Source organism: Chenopodium quinoa, unplaced genomic scaffold, assembly GCF_001683475.1.
Source record: "Chenopodium quinoa cultivar QQ74 unplaced genomic scaffold, ASM168347v1, whole genome shotgun sequence".
NCBI lineage: Eukaryota > Viridiplantae > Streptophyta > Magnoliopsida > Caryophyllales > Amaranthaceae > Chenopodium > Chenopodium quinoa.
In genome coordinates, this window is record NW_018744460.1 from 1,460,960 (window position 1) to 1,475,546 (window position 14,587).

Here is a 14,587-nt window from a genome sequence, read left to right on the forward strand (position 1 = left end):
AATCAGTCATATAGATAGTGCGAGGTCATACTAAGTCTAAATATAGTTTAAAGTAGATTATTTATAGATTTTATAAAATTCAAAAAAAAAAAAAAAAAAAAAAAAAAAAAAAAAAAAAAAAAAAAAAAAAGAGGAAAGTTCGTGATGTTGTATGTATCAATCTTGATGTCTTTGAATTTCTCCATTTATCTTGTTAAAAAAATGAAAAATTGTTAAAATGATGCTTTGTTGTCATTTTCTATTAAATTAGAATTGTTTAAATTTTAATACGAAGTAGTCTGTAATTAGTAACTTTATAATAAGTAATTTACATAGTATAGGTGAAATAGGTTAAATTTAATACATTGTACAACCCAAACAACCAATTTGGATTATGAATAACCTTATTCTGAACCCAAAACATCAAAATTAAAATGATTTGATTTCACTCATTGGGTTGATAAATAAAATTATATTTGTAAAGTGCAATAATGCCTAGAGAGATTAATGGGCTAATAATTTATGGGCCGACCACCTTAGTGAGAGCCCGATTCTTATCAGTTTACAAGAATAAACAAGTCCTTTTATGTACAGTAATTTTTATACTTGTACAAAGTATTGTCAAACAAAATAAACAAAACCACACTTTTTTTTTGGCAACAACCAAAACCACACTTTAGTAATACTACTTTCGTTCCATAATATATTACTCGTTATTAAGAAAGATTTTATTAGATTTATCTTAAAGATAATGATAATTATATGATTAAAGTCAAAACGATGTCAAATGTTCAAAAATGGTGTTAGATAGGGATAGCTTTAAAGTTATCTTAAAGATATTGATACTTCATTTTAGTAATCCTTTTTTTAATATTGGAAAAAAAAAATACATTTGATTAATAGTAACTCCAACTTTCTATTGTGGTAACCCTTATTCGTTAAAGTAACCTTATTTGATCATCATCGTAATCCCTATTATTTAATTAATTGCTTATATGTAAAGTAGTCACGGCATGTGATTAGCCACATATAAAATTTTGTGATTTGCAAATACCGTCAATTTATCAATAAAAAAAAATGTTACTTTTCAATCTGTCATATACGACTAATATGAGTAATATTCATGTACACCCAACTCTTAAAAAGACTCAAACCCAAAACGTGCGGAATATTAATTTGTAGTGGAACTTAATATATCAAAATAAATCGACAAGACCACAAAGCAACAACACGTACGGAAAACGACTGCGAGTATTATATTATTCAGACAAATAATTGGTCTGTAGTCCGTAATTATCCTGAGTGGAAAATCAAAAGGGTCGCAGCAAAATGAACAGTGTATCAAACGGGATAATCTTCCAGCGAATAACATGATGTAGGTGGCCCCCACTTTATTTAATCACGAACACTTAGCATTTGTTGACCATGACCCCCTTGGAGGCTTGGACACACTTATATTATACTCCATATTTATTTATTACGAAGAGTAGTTTATTACTCTATAACAATATTAGTTTTAAATATAATAAATATGTGACATAAAGAGATAAAGATGATTTATTAACTTTTAAGTAGGGTAATAATGTTACTTAATTACCTTGATTAATTGACAATTTCTAATGAAATTTTTAGGTCGTATAAAATTAAACCAAGAAAACTAATGTAAGTTTTAAGTAATATGAAAAATTTTCTGAAGCTAGTACATCGTGTAAGCAAATATGTCATTGAGACATGCGGACATAAATCACGATTATTGCAGTTCAGCACAAAATAGACGATGGTTAAGAATTATTATTCAAGGATCTAAATACACAAATTTCAGTAATCATCCAGCTCTAAGCATTACTTTAAATTGTTGATGGTCATCTAAGATAGTTGATGTTTAGCGACATCAACAATAATTCAAAATTAGGTTATTGTCTTCTAAATCAGAATACTACTACAGTACAAAATACAATTAGTATAAGAGGATTGATATTATCAACATATAGTAGGTAAGTTGATAAGGTCGATGTCCATGTCCTAGTGTTAGGACCCTTTAACTAATGGGAGCTAATCAATAAAAATCTATTTTATTTATTAATCTTGGGACATTTGATCTAAATCTATCATTAATATGTATATCTTGATTAATAGAATCTATAACACGATGATTATAGTTTGTCAACAATCTTTGGTAGAGCCAGGATGATCAAATGATCAACGAAGTTTGGGAGTAGGTTAATTGGTAGGCCGGGTCTCTTACATGCTAAACCCATTTTGTAATTTCTAAATACGAATTAATTATGGAGTACTACTTTTCTTTGCTATCATTTATTTTCGGACATATACAATATATTCAAATCCTTTTTTAGTCTCAAGATTGATGTCTAAGAATAAATATGTTTCATGAAAGGTGCATGTTTGTTAAGAGTACGTCCTCGTACGACGATATAGTCTGAACTCTATTTTGACTCTTTATAAACGTGCTATGATTTAACTGTAAACAACTAAATTTCTGGAGTACGTTGTTTATATCATTCATGATCTTCGGGCGTATTTGCATATGCCTTGTGAAAATAACAATAAGATTATCATATCACTCTAAAAAAAGTTCTCAATGTTAAGATGGATTCAAAAGTACATCATTATGAAGGGCTATTGCAATATTAATCTGTATTGTACCATTATCCATTTCCTTACAATATGTCATTTTTTTTATTTCGAACATTTCAAAAGAGAATAAGTCACAATAATTATCGGCTCACAATTATTTTAAATCGTGATGATAATTCTATATATAGTCAGTAATAGAAAAAATGCCACATTTGGTAAATACTAAAATTCCAAAAAATGGAAAATGGATGCAAGTTTGATGACCTGTAGAGATTTTTGTTGGTCATGCACTCATGCTAGAGATCTTAAATCATGTGATAGAATAAAAAATAATTAAGGAAAAGAGTATAAAAATTACTTGCAAGTATAAAAAATGAAATTAATTTTAATTGAATAAGCCATTAAATAGGGCTTTTGGGGGTGATTAGGAGAGAAGTTGACCTTAGCAAAGCAAGGAATATTCAGTCAAAAGATATTCACTGTAGTCACACTCACACAGCACACATGTTAAGTGGAAATATTTTGTATTTGGTGGGAATGCTACTCTGTTTAATTGTTGATTATTGAATTAGGTGAGATATCTAATATGTTGGGTTATTGTCTATTGATGCCTGAAATTGGTCGGCCTTTTTTTCTCTTTACGGGGTCTAACTTTTGAATATATGAAGGCATCCGTTCAAAACGTCTTCTCTCAATACTAAAAACTAACTTGTCCAATATAATAAAATAGACATTGGTTGATATCCTAATGACTCTTTAAATGTGATGTAGCAATGTAAGTACTCGTAGTATGTTGCACGATAGATTAATGGTAGCATGTATAGAATTGTTGTAGTGACATGATGTTGCAAACTCCGAACATTATCTTGAAGAAACTATAATATACCTTCAATGGAAATTGGTATTGAGCTTAAAAAACATAAAAGAGTAATAATACTTTAATTTCATCACTCTCTTGTCAATTTTGAGCTTATTATATAGCTTATAGTATTACAAGTATTTGTAAACATTATTATTTGGGCTAGGTAAAAATGTTTGTGTTCTACAACTTCAAGGTTTTTTTATTTTATTTTTTCGAAAGATATATTACAACTTCAAGGTTCTCCTTATAGGGATCAATTATAGCTAGGCCAGGGCATTGGCAATTAAAAAATAATTACAAGTGTATTTTCTTTCTTTATCTAAACCACGCAAACCTTAGATTAGAAGTTCCCCATAAATCATTATGCATTATGAACAACGTAACTAAAAGCTTCTCCATTATGCACTTAATTTTCACATTAATGTTGTAAGGTGAACCTAAATGAACCGTTAAATCCAGACACAACATAATAGATCAGTTTTTTTTGTTACATCAATGTTTAAAAAGTTAAATTGGTTTCGTCCAAAAAAAAATAAAAAAATAAAAAAAGGTTGAATTGGCTGGACATATAGGAGATGATGGATCGAAAGTTTGAAACTATGTCCCAAATCTGCATGCTTATTCTATGCCATATGCTCTAAGTGCAAAATTCAAGAGGAAAATTTTTAAAATAATTACTTTACCAAATTTTCCCATTTTTTGGGGATGAATAAGATGATAATTCCGGCCTTGTCATCTTTTATACAAATTAAAGAAATGTGACATGACCAACCTGACATGATATACAACTTTACAATAATACTTGCACGATTTACAAATAATTAAATCCAACCTGATCATATGATAACAATAATACATGCACCTCAATCAATTTCAAATTTATCATCTTCTCTTTCTTCCTTTATTTGAAATCATTGAACTTGAGAAATATATCTAACTTCATTTTCTTTTTAATCTTGGACAACAAATGTGTCCCAAAAAAAGTGATAATTACCATTACTATTACCTTAACGTCTTTGAGAAAAATAGGCCTGTCAAACAGTTGATAAATTAAAGAAAATTTCCTCTATCCATACAATTATACATATTTCCAAAAATAATTAAAATGAAGTGGCCTTATTCATTAATTCTATCTGCCAAAATGTTGCTGATTTTTTTTGTAGACTGATTATTGTCGCCTTCAAGTAGTCATGTCATACATAACTGCAAAGAGCACCAAGGCCAACAACACAATGCAGTGCACTATTGATGCAAAGGACCTGTATAAATATAAACAGTAAGACATTAAATTCAAGGAATTAAATTACATGTATTGGGTTAGAAAATTTCAAACTAATTAATACTCCCTCCGTCCCTTTATTAGAAGCCTATTTCTAATATTTATTACTCACATAATAAAGAGAAATAGGCTTCTAATTTAGGGATGGAGGGAGTAACTTATTACATATGCATGACACGTTAAGAATTATAACAACTAGATAAGTAATAATTCACCGTATATATATAGTCTCACTATTTTGCAGCCAGATGTGGCTTCTACTTCGACTTGTAATATTTCTTACTGTAGGTTTGGTACAACTATAACTACTACTTTGGCTAGTATATATGCAGCAAGGGGGTGTTAGCCCAGTCACCCACCAACCACCTTGAGTACGAAGGTGGTCTTTTGTAATTTGACACTAGAGCATACTTGTGCCATAAACTTCTATCTACATTAATATATTAGTTCCTATTAACCAAAAAAAACTCATCTCATTATGCAAGTTTTCGTGTTTAATACACTGTACTACTTTTAGGTCTATTCGATATAACTAAATAATATAAAGGTTTTGTACGTACTCCTAATGAATTTGTATATATTGTAATCATCCATGAGAACTTAAATTGTTCCATGGATAGTAATGCAATCCTTTCAAAAAAGAAGTATGTTGTACTTTTATATATATATCCAAGTTTACCACTTGTAAGATGAGTAGTTTATAATACGGTCATATGGAGTATACGAAGTATGGAGTATATAATATAGCAATTAAAAGAAAGCACTATAATATATTTAGGTCTCCTATTCATCAATGGTGATAGTTCAATGAGTAAGAAGGATCAAACTCAGAAAATAAATATGCCATGATTTATGACATCTGAAAAAAAAAAAAAAAAAAAGTATTGGAAAGTACAAATCAAAGAGCTTTAACTAGCAATTTTAGGGGGAGGGAGTCCATGCAGATTTATGACATTTCATGCAGGTAGGACTTATTTGTAAATGTAAGTGCAGATGCATGAGCCAGTGGATATTATGATAGGTACTACCCTAACAAACACCACTTATTATAGTATGAAAATGTTGAGAGTATGTGGAAACTATACTCGTTATTTCATAGGATTAGTTGTCACGTTAATAGTACTTGATAAGACTTTTATCTGATAATGTTATAATAAACTACGAGATCTAAATTGAGGTACTAAATTTTACTTCATTAAATCAAATGATCAAACAATTTCACTCTTATCGAATAATATAATTTTTTTTCATTTTTTTTAACATATTGAGTACTTTCTATGTCACCAAACAATCACGGAAATATCAAGAAAGCGATATCAATATCTGATCCACTTGCTTGTTTGGATCACGTGCAGAAATTCTAGTTAGTGAAATCCTGTCAAACACTTAACAGCATTGATGACCTGGGTCATACAACTTTCATGCATTATATATAAGCAGTTAGCTATACGTTTATAGCTAGCCAGATAGAGTGTAGACATCATTGCTTTGATTATGGACCCCCTCATTTATACGAAGTATATTCTTAGTTTTTTACTATATACTACTGTATTAAGATGCATGTATCCTTGATTTACAACAAAATAACACTTTATAGCTGTGCTTGTCATCCAACACACTAAAGACTCACTCCATGCTCAGCTACTAGTCATGGTGTAAAACAAAAATATCTGCTACCTCCGTTTCATTTTTTTTGCAACTTTGGAGTATTATTTATGAGATATAAAATATTCCAAAATTGCAAAAAAAATATAAAACGGAGGTAGAGTACAAAAGATTTTCTTTTTCGTTTTTCTCTTTTAATTACACCATTTTCCTTATCGATCAGCTTATCTATCAGTGAGGTGGATTTCTAAAGTTCTTGTAATAATGTACAAGTTTTTCTCCATACATTACATGGATCTAGAGTAAAAGTAAGATGGAAATTAAAATGCAAGATGAAATAAATATAGGAGAAAAAATACAAAAAATAATGTCTATTTTTCCCTTTCATTCAAGGATCGAATTGAATATATAAGGGACAAGAAAGATGGGAGAAAAATCAAAATAACTTTGGAAAGTAACAACTCAGATCAATCCAAAGTAATAAATAATAAAAGTAAATAAACACTTAATCGAAAATATCTACCTTATAAAACTAAATTACAAAGTACAAGTAAAATAAAGAGCTATCTCTTTTATTTTGTCTTTGCTTAAGAATCTGTCAAGCACAATAATTAACCATGTTCCAATTGACTAATCAAAATCAATTAGCTAATAATGATGTTTGATTGATTTCTACCTAAGCTAAATTATTAGGAGAGATCAATTGTTTGACAACCCTCAAGCAACAGTTAAGGTGACACTTGAGAAGATGTGTACTACTACTCCAGCACACAGTCATTTGACAATATTTCAAATGATGAGTGTTACATTAAATTAGTTGATCGTGAAGGTTGAAATATGATCGATGATATACGAGTTGAGTGCAAATTTTGATTTATCTAATCATTTTGTTTGTAGTTTTGTACTGCTAGTATTGTATCTCTTATTAAGAAAAGTGTTTGTACTGCTCGACATTCGATAAACTCAATAATAATGAGCAACAAACGTACATGCTTAACTTTCATACAGTACAATTATTGTAGATGTTGTGTTTATATGTCCTACGTACGTGCAGCCTCTGTATGTTAGGCCAATGTTTTGGCATTCTGATCACAAAGTCAGCCACTTAATTCAGCAAAAATATGAATCTCAATCAATTATATTGATCATAATAATTCATGGAAACTGAAATAGGAGATGAATCTGCACTCTTTCTTTGTAAACTATATACCATATATCTATATCATTCCATTCCACTTCAGCCTTCCTCGGTTGCTCTAAGATAAACCGGCCGGGGAGTATGCATGCTATCTACCTATCATATTATTTCCAACCCATGGACACATATATATACATTACATTTTTACAACAAAAACGTTTCATCTCATTTTGAAGGACATCCATACCTAACCTAAGTCATTGAACTTTGAACATAAATTATGTAGAGAAGTAATAATTGTATATAAACTCATTAATAGGTTACTATCAAAATGTCATAACATGCCAGGTAAGAACAATCCTTGAAGGAAGACTATCTTCTTATTTTAATTTCCACGCCCACCACCAATTGATTTTGAGATAAAACCTCAATAATGTGGATCGTACATGTAACATCATGCTCCACCCTTAGTCTCTTTCCAACACGTTGTTGAATTTTTTAGGAGCTACGAGTATCTTCTGCATCCATTTGAGTTTTACACTTGTTATGGGGACTGTTTGGGTTTGTCACACTCAAAACTCCTTGCAACTCTTCAATGTAGTTAAGGATAGCTAGCCTTTGTTTTTTCGATATTGTTACTATATATGGTATCAACATCAAAAATTATTGTAACTATGGACCTTGTGTTGACAATGACATATTAAGCTCACTCTTAACGGTAGCTAATTATGGTGTGTCATCCTATATCTCAAACCACTATTTTTGTGTTGAGAACGAGACATACAACAATAGATGACATGTTTGTGGATGTGGAATTTTCTCATAGTACAGGATGCTAAGATTCCATGCAAGAAAAAGATCTGATCTTTAGCATATGGTAACTAAGGATCCCTCCATAGGTCAAGGTCTATCTTGCTAAATCAATGAAGGTGTGATCCTAGTCTATCTCTTCATTTCTGTACAAATGTTCTCTCGAAAATGCCCATAAATACATGGCTTATCAATAACTTAAGGCTTAACAGAGTAATAAGAGGTTAAGATATGCACAACCTTTTTTCACAACAATATGAAAAACGGAGAATTTATTATTGTTGTATATATGAGTACTTAAACTCTATATAAATAAGCAGGGGAAAGTTAGATATAAGTCTACACAAGTAGAGCACACATGCATACAAATAAGGGACAAAATCAGTATTGCCAAAAATCTTAGCACAAAAGAAGTTGAGGTCTTGCAAGTAAAAAACCACTTCAATTCGCGAAACCTGGTAACATTGTAAATCTATGTTACCAATCACATATATATAAACTTAAACGGCGATACCCCAATTATTTATTGATATTACAACAACCAAATTATATATATTCTTCCAACCTTTATTTGTAATCTTTTCTTACTAACATTAAACATATACAAAATGTGTTTTTAATCAAATAGGTCATTCTCCTCACTTGCTAATAAAGTAATTGAATTAGTGTATTCAAAGAAAGATTATGCAAGGTAAAAAGAGATCAAGAACAAACCTGCATATGAAAGGGCCAACTCTTATACATTACTTGAAGAAACAACTAAACTCATCAATATCTCTCGCAAATGACACGAATCGACTGGTGTTTCTTCATTAACCTACAACAACAACGACAATACATTATTCATCAAATTGAGATAATGCAAGAAAACGATTCCAAAGTTTAATTTAAGACCTATAATTAATATCATAATTATGTACCTCACAATAAATCACGTAAATCCACCTCTGATTTACTTTATTAGAAACACAACTAACAACATCAAGGCCTTCTTGAGCTAACACTTTGAGTGTTTTCGAAATAGGACATGGATCATCCTCTTCAACTCCGGCAGTTATCTCAATCTGAAGTGTTTTAGAAAATTTATGAATGTTCACATTATAATCTCTAGTATTACTACTACTACTACTTCTTGAAGTAGTAGAGGTAGTGCTACTTGATGATGAACATCCAACATTATGCTCTCTTTTAGTTCGTCGATTTTCTAATGAAGAAAATGTGTCTTTAAGACTATCTCTTTTCTCTCCTAGCTCCTTTACATTCATCTCCAAGTCTTTGATGTACCTTGTAGCCTCGGTTATGTGATCTGATACCGATCTTTTTCCCTGAAAACACCATCACTAGATAATCAACATACATCAACCTAAAAAAATCCAACACTTTTTTTTCAAGCTTTTGCAAAATTAATCTAAAACATAACAAAAAAAAACATGTACATGATCGATTGCCAAATGCATAATAGTATTCAACAACAACAAATGTACGAAAGTAAATTACTATATTATCCTTAACAAAAAAAAACCCCAAAATTGTTACTTTTTTTGTTACTATTCTAGGTAATTTAGACTTTACATCCCTTTTTATTTTCAAACAGAAAAAGAAAGATTCATAGAATTTACCTTAACATACTCTACGGGAAGGAGGGAGCGAAGGGAAGAATAAAGATTGGACATTTCTTGCCTTCGTTGTCTTTCGACTTCTCGATGAATAACCTTCTTGTTAGTAACATCATTTCCATTGATCTCATCCTCTATATTATTCTTATTAACATTGGCATTATTCTGGACAGACTTCCCGGATCGCGGTTTTCGTGTTTTCGGGCTCTTGAATTTTGAATCAACACCATAATGAGGTTGATGAACAAGGTCAATATTAGTAGTAGTACCAGCTGCAACTGCAGCGATATGTTGTTGCTCAAAGAGAAAATTAGAATTTGTATTAGTAATAATATTATTGTTATTATTATTATTTTCTAAATCATTGGAAATTTGAAAAGACAACTCACCACTTTGAAATGGAAACATGGAGTAGAAGATCAAAAAAGTTGTATTTCAAGAAGATTTGGTTCTGTAAATAAGAAAATAATAATTAAAAGATGAAGATTTGGTAGTTAGGGTTAGGCGATTTGAGAGATCTTTTTGAATAAGTGGCAAATCCCAATTAACAAGCAAAAAGAAATTGTAATTAATTGATTAATTAATTGGGTTTAGATTATTAATTATTGATTATGAGATTAAGAAATGATGCAAATTGCAAAGAGAAAGAAGCATGGGCACCATAAAAATGCTGTAAAAGAAGGACTGTACTGAAGAGAAAGAAGAGAAGAAGAAAGAAAAGAAGGGTGGTGTATAATATAATGTACTGTATATTTGTATATTGTATAGTTTTTAATATAACAAAAACTTTATGGACGGTGGACCAAGAGCTGTCTAAAAAAGGGTATCATTTAAATGGGTAAAGGAAAGGGTTATTAAAATTTAATTAATATAATTTGTAGTAATAATTGACTAATTATATTTTAAACACACTAGCAAGATCTGATTTGGTCACTAAAGAGATTTTCTTGTTGCTTATCATTTTTTTATTTGGGTTTTGGTACTTCATTAAGTTTATTCCCTTACTATATGTGTAGGGGTGGGACTTTTCAAGCCGAACCGTGAAACCGCCCGTTACCGAACCGAACCATCACGGACCGATCCGTTTATAAACCGATAAATGTAAACCGAAAACCGAACTGAACCGTTCAATATCAAACCGAAACCGAATTGAACCGCTAAATGTCAACCCGTTACGGACCGTAAACCGATAACAAACCAAACTGCGCAAATCCGAACCGAAACGAAACCGAACCGAATGGTTTATAAACCCGTTAATGACCCGAACCGTTTATAAACCGAAACCGTTTAAACCGAAAAAAAAACCGTTTAAACCGAACCATTTGTAACCCGCTAACCGTTTAAACCGACCCGTTTATGAACCGAAACCGTTTAAACCGCACGTATAAACCGAACCGTTATAATCCGCTAACCGTCTAAACAGAACTGCCATAACCCGTTAAACCGTTAAAATCGAACTGTTTTCGAATCGCAACCTGTTTAAACTTATCCAATTACAAACTGCTTAATTCAAATTGAATTATTTACAACCTAAATGGCTAAATAGTAAATACAATTAAATAATTAATGTTAATAAATGTAGATCTAATCAAACGGCTTAGGTTTATACAAAGGTTTATATCACCTAGATCTAGGCCAACGACATTATTAATATCGTTTTAGATTACTTATTTATTTTAATTACAAGATATATCATTTGTATCTTTTCATTCCAGTAATAAAGTCCACCCAAATTATCTTCATTGTTCCTTGATATTCATGATCATCCAATAAGATAACATAAGATTGGAGATAAATAACATTAAAATTAGAGTAATATCAACAAGCAATTAAAAAAAGTCACCATTTTCATTGATTAAAATTCACAATACATATACCAATACATAATGAAACTACTATCACTACTACCCAGATTAGATTTCAGATTTATCAACTGAAACATCATCAAGTTTAGGGTTGCAAAAAATGATACATGATAAGATGAAGGGAGGAGTGAGAATGTGAGTGATTTGGGAGCAGAATCTTGAAGCAGAATCTTGAAGCAGCAGCCCAGCACCCAAGAGCAGAGGAAATAGCAGCAACAAGCAGGAACCAGCACACGCAATAACAGATCAGCAACTTATCCGAAGCAAGGAATAATATAAGCAGAAGGGACTCAGCAGGAACTTATTTTTGTTTTTCAAAATTGCTCTCAGATTTACGTTTATCGTATCATCACTGAGCAATGGCTGTTTTAACTTAAAACTTGAAAAATGCTGCCAGCAAGTACATATACATTGAAGTCTCAACATAAATGACAAGGGCAACGATGATTCAAGAAAAATTAAAACAGCAAGCATAAGAAACAGCAGCAACAAAACTTATCATAAATTCATAACACAAAAGGCAGCAACACAGCACCTCAAGCTGGCAGGAGGCAGGAACCAGCTCATGCAGGCAACAATATAGGCAATAACAACTCAGCAGAGACAACAACCAAAAGGCAAAAGCACTACCAGCAGGCAGCAGCTCATAACAAGTTCAAGCAACTTCAAAATTATAGCTTTTGTTTTTTAAAATTGCTCTCAGATTTACATCACCGAGCAATGGTTATTTTAACAAAAACTTAAGAAATGCTGCCAGCAAGTCTGAAAATAAATGACAAGGGCAACGATTTTAAAAGTCTAGAAAAATGCTGCCAGCAAGTCTGAAAATAAATGACAAGGGCAACGATTTTTCAAGATAAAATAAACCACAATGAGACACAAATACCAGTTATGCAGATGAAGCACTTTCGGCTTCAATCTCTTTACCAATAAGGAGGACGTCTTCCTCAACATCCGCTTGATAACCACGGCACCAATTTTGGGTGGTAACCAATGCCTCAACATTCTTTGGCAAAAGTTTACCCCTATATTTGTTCAAAATACGACCACCCAAACTAAAAGAAGATTCAGAGGCCACCGATGTAATAGGAATGGCCAAAACATCCCTTGCCATATTAGCTAAAATAGGAAGAGAAGAAGCTTGAGATTCCCAATACTTAAGAACGTCAAAATGTTCCCCTTGAATTAATCGCGAACGTGGTCCATTCAAATATGCCTCAAGATCAGCCAGAGGGCAACTAGTTGAATCATCACATTCGTCATCAACCTCACGCAACTGCAACAGATTTTTTTATTACTAGCATCATCAACCGAGACAGAGGCAGCTTGAGAGCTAACAGTATCAAAATTTGATTGCCTCTCATAGTCAAATTCATCATACTCGCGAGACATGACTGAAACAAAAAAAAAAACAGCATTTATAACTTATAAGTACCAAATTAAGTGACAGATTCTACTAATAGTGAGCAATTAAGCATGCATTGTCTCATGTGACTGACACTGAAGTCACGACAGTGAATCCTATTCACTCAATACCAAAATTCAACTAAATAGATAGTTCATATTTCAGAATTTTATTTGCACTAGTCAATGTTTCAAAATTCAGAATTATATAACAAACGTGATTACAACATATATCCTAACAGAATATAGAAAGTTATATACGATACAGTCACATATGTGTACATTTTAAGTACTAACTTTAAGCCAATCATATACAATGCTTGTATTCCAACAATATGGGTTAAAAATATAAAGCTAAAATCCCAATAAATAAACAATGCATGTATTCCAACAATAATAATCACATAATCTGAACAACCCATCATCATTACTTTTAAATCGAGCATAATAAACAACAAAACAGCACAAATCTACCATTTTCCCGTAAAAAACAAAAATACAATCAACAACAGATTTTACTCATTTTAGGCATATTTCGACTATATTCAAGCAAGAACAACAACAATAATCAAATACAAAAACAGAAAAACTGTATTAAAAAAAAAAACAAAAAGGAAAAAGTAATTACCTTTGACGGCTTGAAGGAGATTTGAAGATGGAGAACTACCTGAACTGGAGATCAAAAGAAAAAATCAAGAATGTAGATTATCAGAACTTGAAATAAAAAAAAAAACCGAAACGAAAACGAAAAAAATCGAATAAATTAACAAAAAAATTACCTTAGGGTTTGACGGCTTGAAGGAGAGGAAGATTTGAAATCAGAAATCAGAAATCAGAACTTAGATCCAAAACAAAAATGAAACGAAAACAAAAACCCTAAATAAACAAACCGAAACAAAAACGAAAAAAATCAAAACGAAAACAACAAAAATTAACAAAAAAACGAGAATGTAAAGCGAGAAATCAGAAATGTAGATCCAAAACACAAATGAAACGAAAACAAAAACCCTAAATAAACAAACCGGAACAAAAACGAAAAAAATCAAAACGAAAACAACAAAAATTAACAAAAAAACGAGAATGTAAAGCTAGAAATCAGAAATGTAGATCCAAAACACAAATGAAACGAAATTGAGCTTGAGATTCTTGAGAATTTCAGAACGAAAGAGTGAGAAACTGAGAAGTTAGAGAGAGAAACTATGACAGATTGTGAGATTGAGAGAGAAACGGCTGAATGAGTGAATGAGAATGGCTGAGAGAGTGAGAGTGGGTTTTTTTTCTAGGTTTAGGTTTTACTTCAGTTGATCTAACCGTCCATATTCAATCTCAACATCTAAGTTAGATCTAACCGTTCATTTTTTTTTTTTTTTTTTTTTGTAGATTCTAGAATATTCATCTAGATCTAACGGTCTAGATTTTCTTTGTGCTTTTCTA

General features: G+C 31.2%; 1 protein-coding gene across 1 annotated transcript; it reads right to left on the reverse strand.

Moving 5' to 3' along the window:
- Window positions 1-4,464: 4,464 nt before the first annotated feature.
- LOC110697154 (transcription factor bHLH120-like) lies at window positions 4,465-10,687 on the reverse strand. Its single transcript, XM_021874497.1, has 4 exons — window positions 9,888-10,687; window positions 9,189-9,593; window positions 8,983-9,085; window positions 4,465-4,695 (listed from the first exon to the last, which is right to left on the reverse strand). Exons 1-3 carry the CDS (start codon window positions 10,290-10,292, stop codon window positions 9,005-9,007), a joined length of 891 nt encoding a protein of 296 aa, XP_021730189.1. The 5' UTR covers window positions 10,293-10,687; the 3' UTR covers window positions 4,465-4,695; window positions 8,983-9,004.
- Between the last annotated feature and the right edge of the window lie 3,900 nt (window positions 10,688-14,587).